The sequence below is a fragment of the Athene cunicularia genome (assembly GCF_003259725.1).
Source record: "Athene cunicularia isolate RWA chromosome 2 unlocalized genomic scaffold, athCun1 chr2_part1, whole genome shotgun sequence".
Taxonomy (NCBI): domain Eukaryota; kingdom Metazoa; phylum Chordata; class Aves; order Strigiformes; family Strigidae; genus Athene; species Athene cunicularia.
Window position 1 is genome coordinate 141,286,814 of NW_020799095.1, and position 19,313 is coordinate 141,306,126.

General features: G+C 43.9%; 1 protein-coding gene across 1 annotated transcript in view; it reads right to left on the reverse strand.

Moving 5' to 3' along the window:
- Positions 1 to 3,405: 3,405 nt before the first annotated feature.
- Positions 3,406 to 19,313, reverse strand: part of FBXO32 (F-box protein 32) — a gene marked incomplete at its 5' end in the record, with an annotated part of 30,987 nt that continues 15,079 nt past the window's right edge. Inside the window, 5 exons of the mRNA XM_026841519.1 lie at positions 3,406 to 8,357; positions 9,041 to 9,184; positions 10,340 to 10,522; positions 14,132 to 14,316; positions 15,202 to 15,295. Coding sequence (XP_026697320.1) covers positions 8,268 to 8,357; positions 9,041 to 9,184; positions 10,340 to 10,522; positions 14,132 to 14,316; positions 15,202 to 15,295 — 696 coding nt within the window. The remainder of the gene's footprint in view (positions 8,358 to 9,040; positions 9,185 to 10,339; positions 10,523 to 14,131; positions 14,317 to 15,201; positions 15,296 to 19,313) is intronic.

The window sequence follows — 19,313 nt, forward strand, 5'->3', positions numbered from 1 at the left end:
TCTTACCCTGCATGTTGGCAAAGTGGGATCACTGTGCTGCTGCCCCGGGTCAGTGAGTCTTCGGGCTCTTATTTTCCTGAAGGGCCATGTGAGGGAATTTTTGCATTTTTGCAGTCTTCAATTCAAATAAAGAATAAATAACTTCATAAATATTAAAAAAAAAAAGAAAAAAAAAGAAAAAAAAAAGACAGACCCTGAGGCCTTAGGCAGCCTGAGGAGAAGGAGTGTAAGGTGCTGTTACACCCAGGGGTGTTACAAACCCACTGCCTGGCTCCATATGCTGGAGGATGGGTGGTGGGTGGTGGCGTCTCTCTTGCAGCTACCACACATGTGCATGCACGTGTGTGAAACTGGCTAACAACTATTTTTTTTATTCTGAATGTTCAGCATAAGCAGGGAATAATAAAATGCAATTTTTCTGCAGGGACTAGAGGAAACAAATTACTGCCTGGGTGTAGCTGGGGGCAGAGTCTGGCTCATTATTTTCTGTGAAATAATTCCCACGAGGCTTTGTGGAAACCCAGCTTTTTTTTTTTTTCTTCTCATTTTTCTACTTCCTTAAACTTTCCAAAATACTCTGCTGTAACATATTTTCCCCAGTCACATGTGTTAGTGAGGAGAGAAAAGGTTAAATTCTCTTTTGGTACTATAATGTAATTCATTTCCTGTTTTTCACAACTGTCTAGACACAGATCTAACGAGCATTAACCCTGAATCCCACCATTGGGTTAAAAATAGAGGCTTTAAATATAAAAGTGTGTGGTAAGAGAAAGATTATAGGTTTCTACCTACCACCAGGAGCCAGCTCTTTAAAAGGAGAACCATTTAATTGTCTATAAGCAAGGAAAAAACACAAATAAAGTTACTTCAGTTTCAGAGGTTTAAAAAGGCTCCTGGTTGCTTTATATACACCAGCAGCAACACAGGCGCTGCTGAGCTGTGGCATGGACAGGCTGATTCCCCTTCAGGAGTTATATTTGTCTGGATTTACACCTCCAGCTATATCCAAAAAAGAAAGAATAAATTCCACTTAATCGGGAGAGCTATAAAAAGACCGGGAGAAAGTAATTTAAGAGATAACCCATGCTGAAAACCGTGGTCAGGTTCTGGTGGGAAACCGACAGACAGAATGTCCCCCAAGCCCAGCTGAGGAGGGTGCCCCAAACCCCCACGGGAAAAGTGATTGCTGTGGTACCAAGAGGCACCTTGCATTAGGAAGGCAAGGCCATGGTGCATTGGGTCCCAGCCTACCAAAGCATTTAAACGCTTGTTCAGTCATGACCAGACCCAACAGGACTTTCATCAAAGATGGATTATGATTGGGCTGGACGTTGGCCCTAGGTTAAACCTGGCAATTGCCATGGGTGCGTAGCCTTCGCTGACATTCTTCCCACAGGCTGGGCTGCCACACCAGAGTGGGAGGAAAGAGAGAAAGAGTTTTCTGGCCTGTAATGTGAACTAAAACCCCTCACAGAAGTGCAAGTTCTGCCTGTGGAGGAGAAGCAAGAGAAAACAAAACTGCAACTCACCCCAGCCCAGCTCTGGGGTGCAGGCAGGGAACGATGCAGCTTCTAGGCTGTTGCTGCCAGTTTATCACACACACTGTGCCCGTCACAGATTACCCACAGAGACATCATTTCTAATGTACTTCACAAATAAAAATATATGCCTGTAAGAATAAGCTTAACTCAATGCTCTGTTAAGTCAAAAATCATGGCGTTCCATGGAGAGGAGAAACTTGCATTTCCTGCACTGACTGCATTTCTCTGTCTGTACACACAAACCTCACAGGGTTGGTTGGTTATTTATCCTATGAAGCTGGGAGTGGGCATCTTTCCTGTCCCACCACCCGCTTTCAACAGTCACTTGAAAGCAGCAGCACTCCTGAGAGGGGCTGGGCTGGACCTGCCACCTTGGCTGCAGAACCTACGGGTGCTGCCTCCTGCATTCAAGGCCTGTTTTGACCAGGACCAAAATGATCCAAGGAAAACATATTAAAAAGGCATCAGTTTGTTTCCTACTAAAAAGCACAGTATACTACACACAAAGAATGGCAAGGGGTGATCTGGTGTCTTTCCAGCTTAGAGAAGGCCTTTGAACCCACACAAGTTATTTATAGAGCCTTTTAGAAAACAGCTCTCCCAGTTTCTGCAATTTGGATGACAGGAGCAGCTCAGACTTTGTCAAAAATAAAGCAACCCCCTACATGATTGACTTGGGTTCACTCTACACTGGTTGTAAAGCAAAACTGAGGCTTAGGGAAAGTTTGGGCAAAGCTGAGTCATAATATTTGTTGTGTAAGTAGTTTTCAGAATGCTTTTTGCTCAAACTCTACTTCTTTATTAGGCTCCAAGACAGACAGTGAGAGCACTTCAAGGAATTATACAGGGTGACTTGTTATTACTGACCAAGGCAGGACTTCATTCATGCTTCAGGCTGCCTCTCCATTTATCCCCAAGTACTCTTGAAGGGAGGTATTAGCAGCAGTCACATGAAAGTGGGAAGAATTATAGACAGACCTTTACTGACTCCTAAAAAGACCAAGTATTCCCCTTAAAGGATCTAGTCTATTAAAATAAGTAGAATTTAATATTTTCACAAAAGTTTGAGTAAGAAATGTGTAACAACAGCTTTTTCATCCCCTTGTTTAAAAGGTTCTGGTGATCTTGTAGACTGTCCCATGTTTCCAGAGACCCCAGTGTCTGGGGGTGCAGCCCTCTAACTATAGACCCGAGGCACAGCATAACTACAAGACTTAAGAAACCACTCAAGCATACCTTACTTGGCAGTGCAAATGAGATTAAAACCAAAGCATCTGCATTTTGTGCTTAGTTTCATAGCTTTCATGAGGCAATTGATCCTGTTTTACCATGTTAAATTCTCTTGTTCCAACCCAAGACATATTTAAATTGCCTTTTCAATTGCTTTTCCCCAATTTACTGGGAGTCCATCCCATGGGCTCCTACTAGCATTTCTGCTGAACAGGAGCCTGGGTCAGACTGTTGCAGTGCTGACTAACCAGATACAATTGTAACTGAAAAATATAAAAATCAACATCACTTGGATAACATGTCCAGAAAAACATTTCTGTAAGCCACAAAAGTTGGAGTTGAAGCTACTAGACCACCAGTGTGAGCACTGGTGATCCCTTTTGGGGCAACAATCACTCTCATGCTTTGGGAGAGTACAGATGAGCATCATGTGAGCACTGCTCACATGTGAGGGGTCCATTCACCTCATTTTCCTTTGAGGTACAATGAAGCAACAGCTCTATATCTGTGATATTCTACTGCCACAGCCACCTGAGTTGTGGATGTTCCTGCAGAAGTCTTTGCTTACAGTCACCAGAAGCTCAAGGCTGATAAGGTCACCAACTTGGAAGCAACAAGACGACCAACTCTGAGGTTCACATTGTTTGAACATTTATTGCAATTCAGTGTCAAAAATGTTTTACAAAAATACCTTACTGTCTGCACAGAACAGCTGTAAAAATCAGAGTTGAACATGCAAGGGAAGAAAAAAGTGTGCAAATTTATAATGGAGGGATTTTAACCACACAAGAATATTAAACAGAAACCTTATATAAGGGATGCCTTTCACTTCATATCATCTCTAGTTACAACTTTAAGGAAAAACAAAACAGAACACACGCTCTCTTCCATATATAAGTAGGTATTTATAATTACTGTAGATTCCTAAAGATGAGTGTATTTTCTATTTCCAATTAAAATGTTCTCTTGGTAGCAGACCTGTTAGCATTCTTTGCAGCACATGATGGCTAAAGAAATGCAAGTTCCACGCCTGGTTGCCCTTCCAGGAGAAGCAGCAATGCTTGGTCAGCGGAGGGAGAACCTCTCTGGTGTTCAAGGTACTAACATACTAGAGACTGCATGTGTCAAGGACAAGATGGATTTGTCCCAAATGTTGTAAAAAGGGAGTCTTGATCAGCCTGATCAGCCATCAGTTCCACAGGGTCTATGTTTTTGCAAACAGGCCAACTAGGAAGAGTGGCATTTTAATTTAAAGCTATATCTTTTTGGCAAGGTGCTGATCTATGGGAAAGTTGTGCCACAGGTTTGTAAGAACAACTGCAGAGGACAACACTGGTTTGCTGTACTGAGCAGGAGATAAGCATGAAACAGCACATCTGATTTATTAGCTACGTAACAGATTTGAAATGTTCCTGTTCTAAATCAAATTTTAGCTACTGAGGGCCAAGGAATTTTCTGGACAGAAAAGCTGGTTTAGTACCTGCATATGTCCTAGAAGGTGATAGCTTCAAGAATAATTGAAGTCAAACAGAAATGGGAACACAAACAGTTCAAAACCTGGAGGCAAAGAAAAATTAATAAAAAAGATATTCCCATATACAGAAAGTGGCAGGGTGCAATTAAATGTTTACATATAAAGCAATGTCTTCAGAGCAATACAAATTTTCCTAATCACTTTACAAAAGAAAAGGATCTAGAAACACCCACAATTAAAAAAAAAAAAAAGAAACCCAAACAATATAAGAGGAGGTACACACATTTTATGATCAAACTTTACCATACCATAGTTAGTATAATGACTTAAGGTATGTACAGCTGAAATTGTGCCTCTTGAAGTGGCTGTCACATTGAAACAAAGTCCAAACACCTGCCTCTTCTAGAAAGCTGAACAGAGATCTCTGGGATCTCTCCCTTCCTAAGCCTCCTCCCCTGCATGGATCTATTTTTCTCTCTTCACAGCACCACGTTCCACACTGTTGCACTGGTTAACACATCCTCTGAAGATAATGAGATTTCTCTGGATATGCTGGCAGGAGAAGAAACCCCAAAGAGAGGAAAAAACCCTCCTTTTCTAGCATAAGAACTGATGCATGTCTAATGGGCATGCATTGACTAACTGGAAGGTGAAATGCTGTTTGAAAAGAACATTCTATTTCCAAAACACAAGTAAAAGTCTGTTTTCCCTTTACAACAGCTTTGCCACAATTGTCTTAAAATAAAGAGGTCCTTTTTGTGCAAGAGCAGCCTTAAACCATCTTGCCTAGAAGCCCGTTATCACTGTCAGTTTTGTTACTCTGCCATCCTCAGCCAAGCAGATGCCTTTGCATTGCTAAAATACTGATCACTTTGTCTTTGTTTATAAGTGGTTAGACTAAGGTATTTGGATTCAACAGCATTTAATTTAATAGAAAACAAGAGTATTGAAGTCATTACAATATCTCCCTGTACCAGCTACTTGAGAAACAATAAGTCTCCCAAAGAGATCAAGGTCTTACTTGACAGTTGCTGTATCAGGAGGGTAATGACTGAAGCAGTAACTGAATGAGGCTTATTCTGTTTCTTTTTGTTTAGTCTGCTTTGTTCTCTGGTACAGTAGTTGCTTGTTTTTCTGCTGCTCTGGACACTGACAGCAACATCTCAGGACCTCACATGAGCAACACACAAGTGTCTGTATGTATTAACAAATCATCTTCAGCACTTTGACTCTAAGATTACACAGTGTGAGAAATAAAAAAACCCCTCTAATTGAAGTAAGTTTTGTAAATAGGAGCCTCAGCTGCACATTAAGTATGTTGTCAGCATGACCCATGCTCTCTGGGCAGGGGACACAGAATAAACTCTTCGTTCAAAACCAGTGAAGGGCTGATAGAGACAATGACTAGAGCCAAGACATTCCTGAATCGCAACTAAACACTGAGATTTTTCTGTCTTGCTGTGCAGGGAATGCACTAGGCCGGATTCAAACCTGAGCTTAAAATTCACCCAGTGTCACAATCTCACAGTGGATATGTCATCTTCTAAGCATGGACTCAGACTAGGCAGAACCCCCAGCATGTCATACTGAAATACTGTTGCCTCTCCATCACAACACATTGGCTCACTATCGGCAGCAGAGGCAAGACTATGAAACAAACCAACCCAAAGTCAGAGCTGGAAACAGATGTCAAGGGGCACAAGTCACCTCACTGCTAGACAAAGGAGCTACAAGGATCTCCAAATACAGTGGAAAAGCTTTACACGCTTCACTTGCAGGTTTCTGTCCTTAATGTCCTCATACACCAAGCCAGATTTTAGCCTCATCTACTCACTGCCATCAATGCAGGAATGAAAACAGAAACTGGCCTCTTCCACTCACAAACATCCCTCCAAACAAGCACAAGTTCATTTTTCCAAGGTAACAGCTTTTAAATCACTTTCAGTTGACTTGAATGTGATCAGCAGGCTTATACTTTCCACGTGGACCCCCATGATGGATGGGGCATCAACACCTAGACAAAGCTCCCTATCCTGCACGTATTTTCTCCTCATCTCTGCAGAGTGCTAAGCTCTTGGCCATGGCTAAGGGTGGCACAGGCTCAGAGAGCTCTCTGGAAAAGCAAAAGCTTGGACTGCTGCTGGAAGGCAGAAGGGTAGTTCTTGTCAGCATTTTCCCTGTTTTTCTCCCCACTTCTCCACTGCTCCATCTAGAGGCAGCCTTTTTCCCTTTTTGCATCTCTTCCAAGAGTATGCAAAGTGATTTGATTTAGTTTGCAAAAATGCAAATACTGTCAACTATTTTGAAATATAAACAGATGCAGAAAAGTGTTGAAAGCCAGTTATAAAAATATAAAAAAGGAACAGAATATTTAACAATAATTAACTCAAGTAGTTCTTCCTGAATTGTCCTGAGTACTCCTCTTCCTCACAATTCTTTGTACAGTCACACACAACCTACTAAATATTTACCCTTCTGAGGTATCCTGCTTACATCATGCACAGAGAAAGTGCTATCCAGGAAATCTACTGGCAAACAGCAAAAACTTTCCACTGCAGGTTTTCAAATTGTTATATACGAGCTGGATTCTTCTAGCTCCACTGTAAGGAAAAGTGAAGCATTGTATGCAAAAAAGGAGACAGTGAGCCAGATCATGGCCACTTACTCCACAGGGCTGAAAATTTAGCTATAGGCTAGTGTAAGAAGATCCCATAAAGCACTGGAAGCAGAAGGGACTAGGCTGGGTCTTTGTCACTGGCATGGAAGAATAACCAAAGATGTCAAGTGCCATGTTGGAAATCCCTTGCTTATCACAGTCCTGACCGCTGGTTTCAGGAAAACTGACCAATTTCTTCATGCTGTCTCACTCATCACCCTAAACTCCAGTAGTCTGAAATTAAACATGATGCTGCCAGTCTCCCAGTGAATAAAGAACCGCATCATTTCACTAGATTCAACAGCCCAGTTCTCCCTATATTTTACCAGCTCCAAGATGACTGAATTCACTTGACAGCAGTGGGAAAACAGAGCAGCGTATATTTTAGAAAACATGGGCTTGAAGAACCAGATTCTAACCTCATTTGGGATTTCAACCAGTGCAATTAACTCCTAGTGGAGTTGATACGAATTTACATTGTGAGATTAAATACAGTCCTTTGTTTCTCTATAACAGAATTTACTCCCTTTTAGATAATCTTCATCCTTGTGGCTTCTCTCTTCCCTTTTGCTTAGTCTTTCATAAACCCAACAAATTAAAAGAGGATGGAGTAAAGTCTTAGGTATGTATACGGTGCCTATCATCTAGGCATTCAAGCACTGAGTAGAGCAAGAAAACTAATGTAAAGAGGTAAGCATTAGTACAAGAAAAGATGCTTACTATCACAAACATTTCCCTTTAAATCATTGTACAAAATACAAAAGTTCACATTGTACACTGGATTTTTGTTTGAAAGGTACTCAATCTATTAGAGGTAGAAAGTGGTATGTTGCGATTCTCTCGCAAGCAGGCTAGAGTTCTATCCTAAGTATTTCAGAATGTGTCCTTTTTAAAAACAAAAGTATTAAACTTGTCACAGGGATTTTTTTCATAAATATTTTTAAAACATATTTATAAATATGTATGCTAAATAAAACCAGATGGAGGAACAGTTCAACAGTCCTAGCCTCATATTGCTTTCTCTCTATTAGAAACAAACCAAGAGTTCTCAAATGGTTGTGGGGCAAATTCATTTTTAACTTCTAAAAACAAAAAATGAAGTTTTTTGCCCTGTATCTTGTACTTTGATCATAAAAAAGGGACTCTGTACAACATGCTGCATTTATACACCGGTCCTATGGAAGTCTGTACTCCTTAAGTGCTGCGCATCAGTGAGCAATTTCACCTTTCGTCTCCAAGATCCTCTTGTTCCTTGACTCAGGAGCTTCGAACAAACATGAATATTTACACTATTTACAAATGGAGTGTCCAAGCTCAGTGACATAAAGTGTCCTGTAAAAATCACATAAGCTGCAGTGACCCAAGTTCAGAACCTGAACAAGTTGATAAAGTCTTGCGGTGAAAGAGAGGTGGAGCAAGACTCCGGGTTGTTGGCTGTGCAAGGGTGATCAGTACCCTGGGAAAAGAAAAAACAACTCCATTTAGAGAGACTCCAGAAAGAGCACCAAAGCATCAGCCAACCTAGCACTGCCCTCTGCCAGACATCCCACTTGCAAATAGAGCAGAGCCCAGAATAATATTTCTACTATTGCCAAAGTAGACAGCTCAAAACTGGGTTTCGTATTTTAGGGGCTACTGACAAGTCATGGGCAATAAAATCAGCAAAGATCCAATTCATTTTTTTCCCCTTTTCTGAGGGAAGAGAGGCTGGAGCCTACCATCAGCTACAGGAGTTTAACCCCTGACACATGCCTTGGATATCACCACAGTGGCCAGCAGATTTTTGTCCTGGGCTGTTTTGTAGCCATCAGCTCTTGTTCCAGCTAATTCTGTTGCCAAGATCTCCACCTCCATGTAATGGGTAGGAGTTGCTGGCAGTGTTAAGATGATTTACTGCAGGCAGCCCAAGAGTATGCCCATCTCCCTCCTCTCTGGCTAGTAATGTTCAATGTAAAGATGGGATCTCTGAAGCACAGAGGAGAAAGGGTCTTAACAGCTGAGGGAGGATTAAGATGTAGGAAAACACTAGGTTATGCAGGCAAAGAAACTGCAGCACCCTAAACCAGCTCCAATCAGAGGAAGCATTGGGTGCCCTGTGGCTCCTGCCCCAGGTGTGTTTGTTCCACCAGCACTTCATACCTTCCAGGAGAGGATGTGGCAGTGTCTGCATAGCTGCAGTGTGTCACCATACTGCTCCTTCCGTGGGTAACACCTTATGAGCTTGAAGTACATCTTTTTCCAATCCAGTTGTCCCTTGTCAGATAAGATTAGCCGTTTGCGAATCTTAAAGAAAAAATAATCATAATTGTAGCAGGTCAAAAAATCATTTGTTCTTTCCAACTCATATTCTTCTCTCCCTCGCGTGTCATCGTTGCCACTCCCATAGCAGTTCCCTTGCAACACCAAGAAAGTTCCTGCTCTGACTATCCAGCTGTAACCAGTGTCTTGATGGTAACAGCCTCACCTGATACCGTTACCAGGGTCTACCCTCATTTCATGAACATTACTGTATGAAAGCCTGAAACCCTGGGACCAATTTTATGCTATTTTAGCCATTGCTTCTGGCTGGCAGGACAATGAATATAGGTGCATTTAACAGTTTCAGAAATTAAAGTATTTGCTTATTCATGGATTCTAAGAGTCAGTGATTTGTCACATTAGCTTGGGAGACACCCATCTTTCTTTTAGGGTTCCTTACTCGCAGACCCTGGATTTGAATTTACTTGTTAAGAGAAATAACTTCCCCAGAGTCACTTCCAAAGTCAGATCCAGAGTGAGAACATAAAGCCAAGTCAGCAGAGGAATCTGGCACATGGTCCCTGAAGTGCAGAGATCAGATATAAACACCCCAGACATTTGCCCATGAACAGAGAGAGAGATTTTTGTTTGTTTTTAAGTTTAGAAGACCTCAGGTGATTACCAGCCTGCAAAGGGCCAAAGATGCTAACACAGGTACAACGTGGGCAGTGGCAGGGCTGTTTTCCACATACTGTCCTGTCACTCATGAAACAGCTCAGAGGGGATTTCTTGCTCTAAAGGGCAAGAGAGTATGACTCATTGCTCATGGACCGCATCCACAGAGATTCTCTTCAAGGGTGTTAGTCCCGAGACATCAGGGTGATTGCTGAAGCTTGCCTGCACGTTTTCCCTGCACACGTGGGGTGAGGAGCAACTGCATGACTTGCAGTTGTTAGCACCTGGATTAGGGTGAAGTTCACCGTATGACTAATTCCTCAGGCTCCTATTTCAGGAATCATTGCTGTGGCATGCCCTCATGAGCACAAAACCCTCTACATAAATCATCTACACAGCCATTCTCATGACAGCCTGTGTTATTAGCTTTCAGCACAGCCTTTAGATCCAAGAGGTAGTCAAGTAAGAGTCTCCTAGCTGTGTGTGTTCACTTGCTAATGGGGTACAACAAGCAACTCCTTGTACCTGTCTGTCCGTGAAGTGGTACTGGCAGAGCTTCTTCCACAGCAGTCGGTCTTCGCTGAGTACTTGCAGGTCAGGAGCCACCTGACCAAGGCTAACCAGGTCTCTCCCATCACTCAGTCGCTGCATGATGTTCAGTTGTAAACACAATGGCAGGTCTGTGAAAGTGGTTCCTTTGAAGGCAGGCTGCAAGAGACATACAAAGCTTTGCTCACAGGAAGCTGAAAACCCAAGCAATTCTAGCTTGCAGTTGAGTTACTGCTTTTTAAGCATTGCTCATCACAGAGAACAAGCAGCAGTTCTCTCTTCTGAAAAAGGAGATATTTTACATAAAGATGTTTGACCTTCTGCCTCAGAACAGTCTGAGATATCCACAAGGAGACATGTATTTGCATTATAGTAGTTAGAAGTAGAGTTGCAGTCCTTCTCCTCTTTTGTCTGCCCCATGTCCATACTCGTGAGACTGCTCCCAGAACCACCACCACCAGCAGGACATTGACTACATTGTGGTATCAGCTCTTAACCATTCAGGTCTCTCCACCATGAGGGACATGAACATTACTCCTCAAGTTCAGCCTCCTGTTGCACACATTGCTGGGAATCTCATACTCTTCTGACATGTGTTTTAGTTTATGTCGTCACAGGCTCCTGCTGTAACCGCAGCAGTGGCTGATGAGTACCCACAGCAGGATTTTTCCCTGCATGGCTTCTCAGGTCACTGCTGGCAAGGCTAACTTTTCCTCTGCGAACACCCAAAGGACCTGCCCCTTCCCCATCAGCCACAGTTATGGTTTTCCAGGCTGTTCAGCCACACCAAAGCACATCCTAGACTAAGGAGCCTAAATCCACCTTCACCCCACATCCACCTTTGCCTGGTTTATACAAACTGTTTTGCAAGTCCACATGCCATTAAAGCTCCAGGACAAAATGACAATGATGGATCTGCAGGTCCTGCACATGAAGGAAATCCAGGGCACACATGGGAGCAAGGCATCAGCCTGGACCACAACCTGGACTCTGCTGCTCCAAAACCAGCCCCAGCCTTATTAAGGCAAACAGCAGCTTTTGGGATTGGGCCCCACCAAAGAAACAATGTTAGACAGATGTGCCAAGTTTATCATTTATCCTGCACAGAGATGCTGCTATTTTAAGTCACAGAGTCACAGCACCCGTCTCGCAATTGGCAGAGCTATTAACCGTTTCAAACAAGAAGCACGTGGACTGCCATCCGCAGGGGAACACTGCATAAGGCTGCTTTTAATCATACAGTCCCATCTCCAGCCACCCCACTGCATGTAAACCTCCACAGGCACAACAACTATGTCTGTACACAAATAGCTCCCACCTTCCCTTCAGTGCCCCAGTGACCAGCCTGCTTGGACCATGCAGCACTGCTCGGTACCTGCAAGGACCACAGCTTTTCAACCAAGGCCTTTCTGGCCATCTCCACCAGCAAGACAGGCCTGAAACCACCTCTCCAAGAGTGAACTGTCTCTGCCATCTCCAGAGGACATTTCTTCCCATGACACCTTTAGTGCTGCATGCCCAATGTTAAGTTATAAGCATACTCCCCCTGGTTACATGTAGATACTTTGTTGGTACAATCCAGAAGTCCAGACTATACTCCAATCAGTGCAAACTGATGTCATATTTTGAGGTAGGAAGAATGCACTGAAGCCTTGGATCACCTCCCACTGATACCCCTTGCCAGCCTGTCTCTAGCATTCTCCTGCACACTCTCTACATAAAAGCTTTGCTAGGGCACAACAGACCAGACTAAGCTCAGAGGCTCTTGGGCTCATGCTTATGTCCTATTTCCGAAGAAACCAGTGTGACTCAAGCAAATCCTTACAGATTCTGAGTCAGGGCCAAAGACTTATCTGCTACTTCTTTTCCCTCAGTACTCCTTTCCAGGACTTTTCAAACATTACTTTTTTTGGAGAAAGAACACAGATTAGATCAGAGCAGATCAGTATGCTGTCACTTTCTGGACAGATTTTTTTTTAAAAGCAGCTCTAACACACAATATTTTGCAAGTTTGGGTTTTTGTGTTTGGTGTTTTTTTTTTTTTTAAAAAAAAGGTTTTGGTCTTGGCTGTTTCAAGACTTCCTCCACCCCTCGCCCTCCGAAACACCAGAAGCACCCAGTATGCTTTAAGTAACTGGCTACAAAGTTGAGCTTGTTCTTCCTTCCTCTAAACTCAGCTGGTTTTGTTCTAGCTTGACCTGGAGTAATTTTCAGTGGTGTGAATTTTTTTTGCAAGCTTAACATCTATTTTATTTATTTTAGAAGTGTTTGTAAACCTACACATAAGTATGCATAAAAGGCAGTTCCCTTCACAAGCAGTATTTTGATGCACTTTTGTCTAGATAGGCGGAGTTCTTTGAAATTCTTGTCTGTTTTATGAGCCCTTAAATGGGAGGGAAAAGCTCACATTGTACTACTGCGTTGAGCAGCAGGAGGAAGGTCCTGACCTGTGATGCACTCAGGGCAGCAGATGCCTGGGTGGAGCTGACCCTGGCAGTGCCCAGGCACATGACAGTCCCCATCTCGCAGACCTGCTGTGCTCCACAAGCCATCCCACATTTGGGTCAGTGCTCCCCTGCAAGGCAAAGGGAGCTGTAGCCCATGGCAACAGCTGGACACCAGAAGGGACAGAGGTGGTGCAGAGACCACCATCAGATAAAGCACTGCTGCTTTTGCAGATCTTCAAACTCCCTGGGACCTCCCGGAGTTCATTATCTCCTGCATCCTGTTGCCTGTCATTAACTGAAGGATAGGAAATTGTTTCCTGGCATTCCCAGAGAACACAGTCATGTAAAATGATCAAAGTGGGTCCTTTGCTTAATTCTCTGCAAATGGGGTTGACCCACCAGGGAAAAACATGCTTTCTATATTTTGTTGGGCCACGGCTTGGTCTGCCCAAGTGGGAATTTCACAGTCCGGTTCACTGCAGAAAATCCTACAAGGAGCACACCAACACAGAGATCAGCACTGGGGGAAAGCTTTAGCACTTCTGTGGAGTAAGTATCCACTCGAGGTGGAATAAAACATTCTAGACATGGTCCTGAGCAACTGGTTGTAGGTGTCGCTGCTTGAGCAGGGGGGACTGGACCAGATGACCTCCAGAGGTCCCTTCCAACCTCAACCCTTTTGTGATTCTGTGAAGTGGAGCAAGTTCAGATTTGATTCCCATGCAAAGCCAGGTTAGGAATTTATCAGCTAATACATCTCTTTCCCATCCCCACAGACGCTGTTGAAAAAACAGACGTTGTGAAAGCAGGACTTGTCTGGCTGGAACAGGCAGCTCCAGACTCCTGGAAGAATCACTCATATTTTCAGCCAGGAAGCATGAAGTTATGCAGCTATTTGGAAATTTGCATTTAATTTACAGATTAATCAAATCTAAAAACCTCAACTATCTGATAAACAAGTTTTGAAGGCAGCTTCTCAGTTTGAGAAGTCTGAAAGACCAAGCTGACTTTCCATAGTGAGGCCTAGTCTCTGAAGACTCTCTCAAGAGGGGGAGATGGTTTCCTGCACAGCACTTCATGGCCATTAAAGAGTCAAAGCCACAGCCTGTGACTAGTAACAGGGAGCACAATCCTGGGTTGCGTACCCTGAGTTTGAATTAAGGGACACAAGTAACACTACAAATGCCTCCGGTTTTGGCAACTCCAGGTCCTTCCCCAGCACTCTGTGCTTGCAGTGGGATGCAGTCACCTAAATGAGAGCTGCTAAATGAGGTTTCATGAAGGAGCCACATTATTTCTAGCTTTCAGGATTTGTGCTTACCCTGGTGATCTGAATGTTGTTCAGTTGCTGCTGCCAGTGGAGAATACTCTCCATTCTGTGCACCCACATGTTGATGTTTCCAACCAGGACAGACTTGCCGACACGTTGAACTAACGTGCAGAGGGATGTGTAGAGGGTCTGCAGCAATTCTCGTATTAGTCTGATGTTCTGCTGATCTTCAAGGACTTTGGAAGAACAGTAAAGGTTAAAAATAGGAACTGCCCAAATCCTTTTCTGAATCTACATGTTTCTCAGGCAAGTCATCTGCTATAACCTCACAGGCCAAGGAATTCAGCCTGCGCTCTTCCTCTAAAGAGGAAAGCACTTAAACATTAGCCAGGCATAGCAGGTTAGACAGCAGATGGAAAGAGATCCTCCCAGGATAAGCAGATGAGGTATCTGCCCATTCTGCAGCACTTCCCATTTCCAGCTGCTGGCAACCAGCCAGTTTTCCCCTCTGGTATGCACAAGAGGTTATCTATGTGCACCTCTTCCCCATCTACCCCAGCTGATGTGCAGGGAGACAGCTCAGGATCTCCTTTCTCATTATGCATACATGAACTAACAAGGTGCTCTCAATTCCTAGGCTTCAGACAGAGCTAAAGCATCAGGGAGGGAAGTACCACATCTCAACCATAACTCAGCCCCCCCCAGCAGGTGAAGACAGCCCTCGAGCTTTCCTTTCCTCCGGAGCAGTGGGAGCACTTGATGATGCAGCAAACTGGTGACAAGGCGGCAGCAGAGACTGCAGATGTGCCAGGCTGGGGGCAGGAGCAGCCACCTCTTCTGCAGTCAGAAATAGGACTCAGTAGGATGTAGAAGGGGTGGTAGTGAGGAAAGTTGGAAAAGGAGGAATCGCCTCTGAGATACCTACCAGAATTCAGATATTTCTTCCCACCCCCCCCCTACAGTCCTTCACTAAGGGAAAGTGGAACTGCACTACAGAAATAAGCAGTGGTGCCCCTCTTCACCCATCTTGCATTGCCTGACTGTTCTTGAGGATGTGGTTCACATGGACTACGCCAGATTAAATCAGACAACTCCTCCCCCTCACTGTTTCCGTTTCTTACCTTTCTGCACCACTTTTTCCAAAATGTTCATGTAGTTTTTCTGGGCAATGCCACTCAGTGACGTCAGCTGAGACTTTGCTATCAGCTCCAACAGCTGTGGATAAAAATAGAAGTTGCAAGCCTTAGAGCACAGAGATACCTTTCTAATCTTGACTCCTGGTCACATGACACAGCAAAACAGTCCAGAGACTTGTTTGCTGCTTGAAAATAAATGGGAGACACAACTGCAGAGCAAACTAATGCAAAGGGGAAGGAGAGCAAAGGCCAAATAATTAAATCACACTCACAAAAGGGGTGGAGAAAAAAGGCATTCTAATGATCTTCAGGGGGGTAAAAAACCACTTGACTTCATGGTTCAGAGATGCAAAGAAACCACAGAGCAGTGCTCTGACTGACAGCATCTATTCACACCAAGGGAACAACAAACGACCGACGTCACTGTCCTTCACTGGGGCATAAACAAGCAGTGTCATAAGGGAACACGAGCAAATGCCTGTTTGGATGGGAATATTATTGATGGAGCGTTAATGAGAATCAGACTCCACAATTTACGTCAAACTGCTGGGTTGCATGGGTTTTGTCAGAGTGCTGTCGCCATGACAGAAAGGTTAAGTACTATATTAAAAACAAACTCCCCCCCAACAAACCCCTATTCCCCCAAGTTTTACCTGCCCTGTTCAGCTCTTACATCTGCAACACCAAACCACCTTTCCCTGTTTGTCCTGTTTACTTGTTAACTGCTCCTAATGGAAATCTCGCTTTTACTTTCAGTTAGGATTTGTTTCCCAGCACTGATCTCCTGACTTGTGTACATGCTGAACACTGGATTTGGGCTGCAGTTGCTAAAGTAAGCATTTCCCACGGGGAAGATGCCCTCTCCTTCCCAGCTCTCTACCACCACAAGAACAGCTGTGGAAGTTTCCTACAGATCATGCTCTGCAGAACATGTGGCCTGTGATCTTGCAAGCCTTCCTCCCTTCCCCCAGCATTATATAAATACACAAACTGTCCACGTGTCAGTCCATTTGTTTTGGATGTACATAGCCTTCTGTTTTAATTTAGAAAGGAAAGGAAAAACCTTTTATGCTACAAATCAATCAACACATTACCGCGTGACTAGCTTATTAATCCTTTATCATCTGCAGCTACGGTATCCTGTTGCTGGCACCGCAGAGCATCCAGAGAAGGTGCAACTACTTGTGTCAAGTAACTAAGATGGCTTTTGACAAGACTTGATAAGTCATGAGCTGAACTGTTTGCCCCGCAATAAGAATGACAGGAATGCATCCAAAAAGTCACCGGCAGCTTGCCATGAAGCAGGGAGCTTGGGGAGGTGTATTCCTGCAGTTGCTCGCCTGGGCCGCTGGCATGTGACTGCCAGTTAGGAGCAGTGAAGGTGCCTAGAGTGACCTATCACTTCTTCCGTTTAATTTCCACACCAACACCATCATCAGATGGCTCTGAGTTTACACTCTATTAATATCTTGCACCTCTCATGACCGAAAGAAAACAAGATGAAAAGACTCGCACTAACTCCCATGAAGGGCAGGCTGCCTGTTTTCTTGGCTCATTTAGGGGAAACAAGAGATGTCGGAGAGCTGGGTAATATTCTGTGCACAGGCGTTAGTGGATCTTCTTGCTATATCAGCTAAGCTGAGACTGCAATAACTAGATACTCTTAAAAACAAGGTAGTTTGCAAGATGGTTGGGAAGTTTTATAGGTCTTTCTGAAATACTGAAGAAGTAGAAAAATAATCAGCATCCCAAAGTAGTCTGTAATACTCTGCTTACACTAAACTATTTAGCCTTCAGACCTTTGATTATAGCGATCAATTTGCCAGACTCCATCTGTACGTTAGGCACTGCATGCACCCAGATCAGCTCTTCTGTGCACAAACAACTGCTGTCTCCAGATTGCACCGTTCTGGAACTGGCACAGAGACAGCTTCCTCCAGGCTGAGTGTTAGCAGTGTTGTGCCCGTTACTGAAAACACCAAAAAACACTGTGATAAGCATCATATAATGCAATACTGTAAGAGCTAGACGCCCAGGCCATTCTTTAAGAGGAGCAAGGATAAAAATCTCAGTTCCCTGAAGAACATTAAATCGGTACAAAATTAATTTAGTCAAAGGTACAGATTCAAATTTGCCTTGTCTGTGTTTATCAAGGTTCAATTTATGTTCAGTGAACCAGCTCAGCTATCATGTGTCACCTCCCTTCCCCTGCAGCAATAAACACAGGATGAAATTCCATATGAAAACTATGTTGTGAATTCTTTGAGGACTACTCTGCTCCCTAGGGACCACTGGCTGAAGTGACTGGCTAGCCCTCCAGATCAGAAGACATTTACCCTTCTGCGCATTAATAATATGCAAAAACCAGGTAAGCAATACATCTGCGCCCCACATGCTTCAGTGCATTGAGGGTCTTCCAAGTGTTGGCACAGACCCAGCAGAGTATGGTCTCAGTTAACAGACTGCCAAACTGGGGTCTACAGCGTTATAAAAAAAAAACCCCCAATGTTGCCACTTGCATAATACAGACTAAAAGCAGCCCGATGAATTCAGATTAATGCTGAGTAGGGCAAAAAGGCTGGAGAGCTGCAAATGTGTGTTATGATGCAGTTGTATTAAGTCCAGCCCACACTCAACAGAGGGACAGATGGTAGGAGAGAGTGCACAGGAAAAGGTTAAGAGCAATTTTAAAGGCCTGCTTTTCAAAAATACTAAGGGATTGCATTCAGCCAATTTTAAGTGGAGCTGGGAAGTATGCAACACCTCTGGAAAACGGGGAATTAGATCTGAATTCACTCTTTCAGCTCCTTAGAAGTTGAAAAAGGTGACCTGGTAGCTTCCCCTGTAAATCCTTCCTACCACCTCACTCCTAATTTTTGCTCTGAGGTCTGCCAGAGCCATGAAGAAAAGGCAAGAGATGCAGTGGGCTATTCCAGAGCCTCTGTAAAGCTGGCAGGAGGCAGCATCTTCCACAGCAAATAACCTCCTTGCCCCCTCATGAGTGTGATGGGGCTCCTGCTCAAACCCCATTAGCAGTTGTTATGAGCAGTTCGTGCAACGAGCCACTTCGCTCTGGGAGCAGAGCAGGTCCTCCTCCCATAAGCACAAAGAAAAAAAGACAAACAAAACAGTGCCATGTGGCAGGGAACAGGGGCCCATTTCAGGGCCATGAAAACACTCTGCTCTGCACCCACGACTACTGCGTGAAGCAGTGCTTAGACCTGTTACAGCCAGATGGCACTTCTGCCACTGTCTCAGTTCAACACCAGGGTGCACGGGCAATTCATGCCCCAAATAACCCACAGCTAGGGGCTTATAGCACACAGTGCCAAAAAATCCTCAGCAGTCCTGCAGCACCGAGCAGGAGGACGTAACTTTGCCTTAAAAAGGGAAATTCGTTGCAATGATTAAAATCACAAATTTGAAACCACTTCAGTGTAAATTCCCCCTTTGAATACCTCAAACCAGCTATAGGGAAGCTGAACTGAATTGTCCTGGTTTCAGCAGGGATAGCGTTGATTTTCTTCTGAGTAGCTGGTACAGTGCTGTGCTTTGGATATAGTCCAGAATAATGTTGATGACACACTGATGTTTTAGTTGTTGCTAAGTAGCACTTATCCTAAGTTAAAGATTTTTTCAGTTTCCCATGCTCTGCCAGCAAGCAGGTATATAAAAGAAGCTGGGAGGGAGCATGGCTAGGACAGCTGACCCAACCTAGCCAAAGGGATATTCCATGCCACAGAACATCATGTTCAGTATATAAACTGGGGAGAGCTGACTGGGGGTAAATCACTGCTCAGTCAGCAGGTAGTAAGCATTGTGCATCACTTGTCTTTTCTGGGGTTTTCTTCCTTTCATTGTATTCCTTTTCATTAAAATTATTGTTTTATATTTTACTTTCTTTTGTTAATAAACCATTCTTATCTCAACCCACAAATTTTACTTTTTTTCAATTCTCTTCCCCATCTCACTGGGAGGAGGGGAGTGAGTGAGCAGCTGTGTGGTGCTTAGTTGCTGGCTGGGGTTAAACCGTGACATGCACCCTGTGAAGATCCATAAGGTCCTCCTGGTTGGGGATGTTGCTCCTCACATCTGAT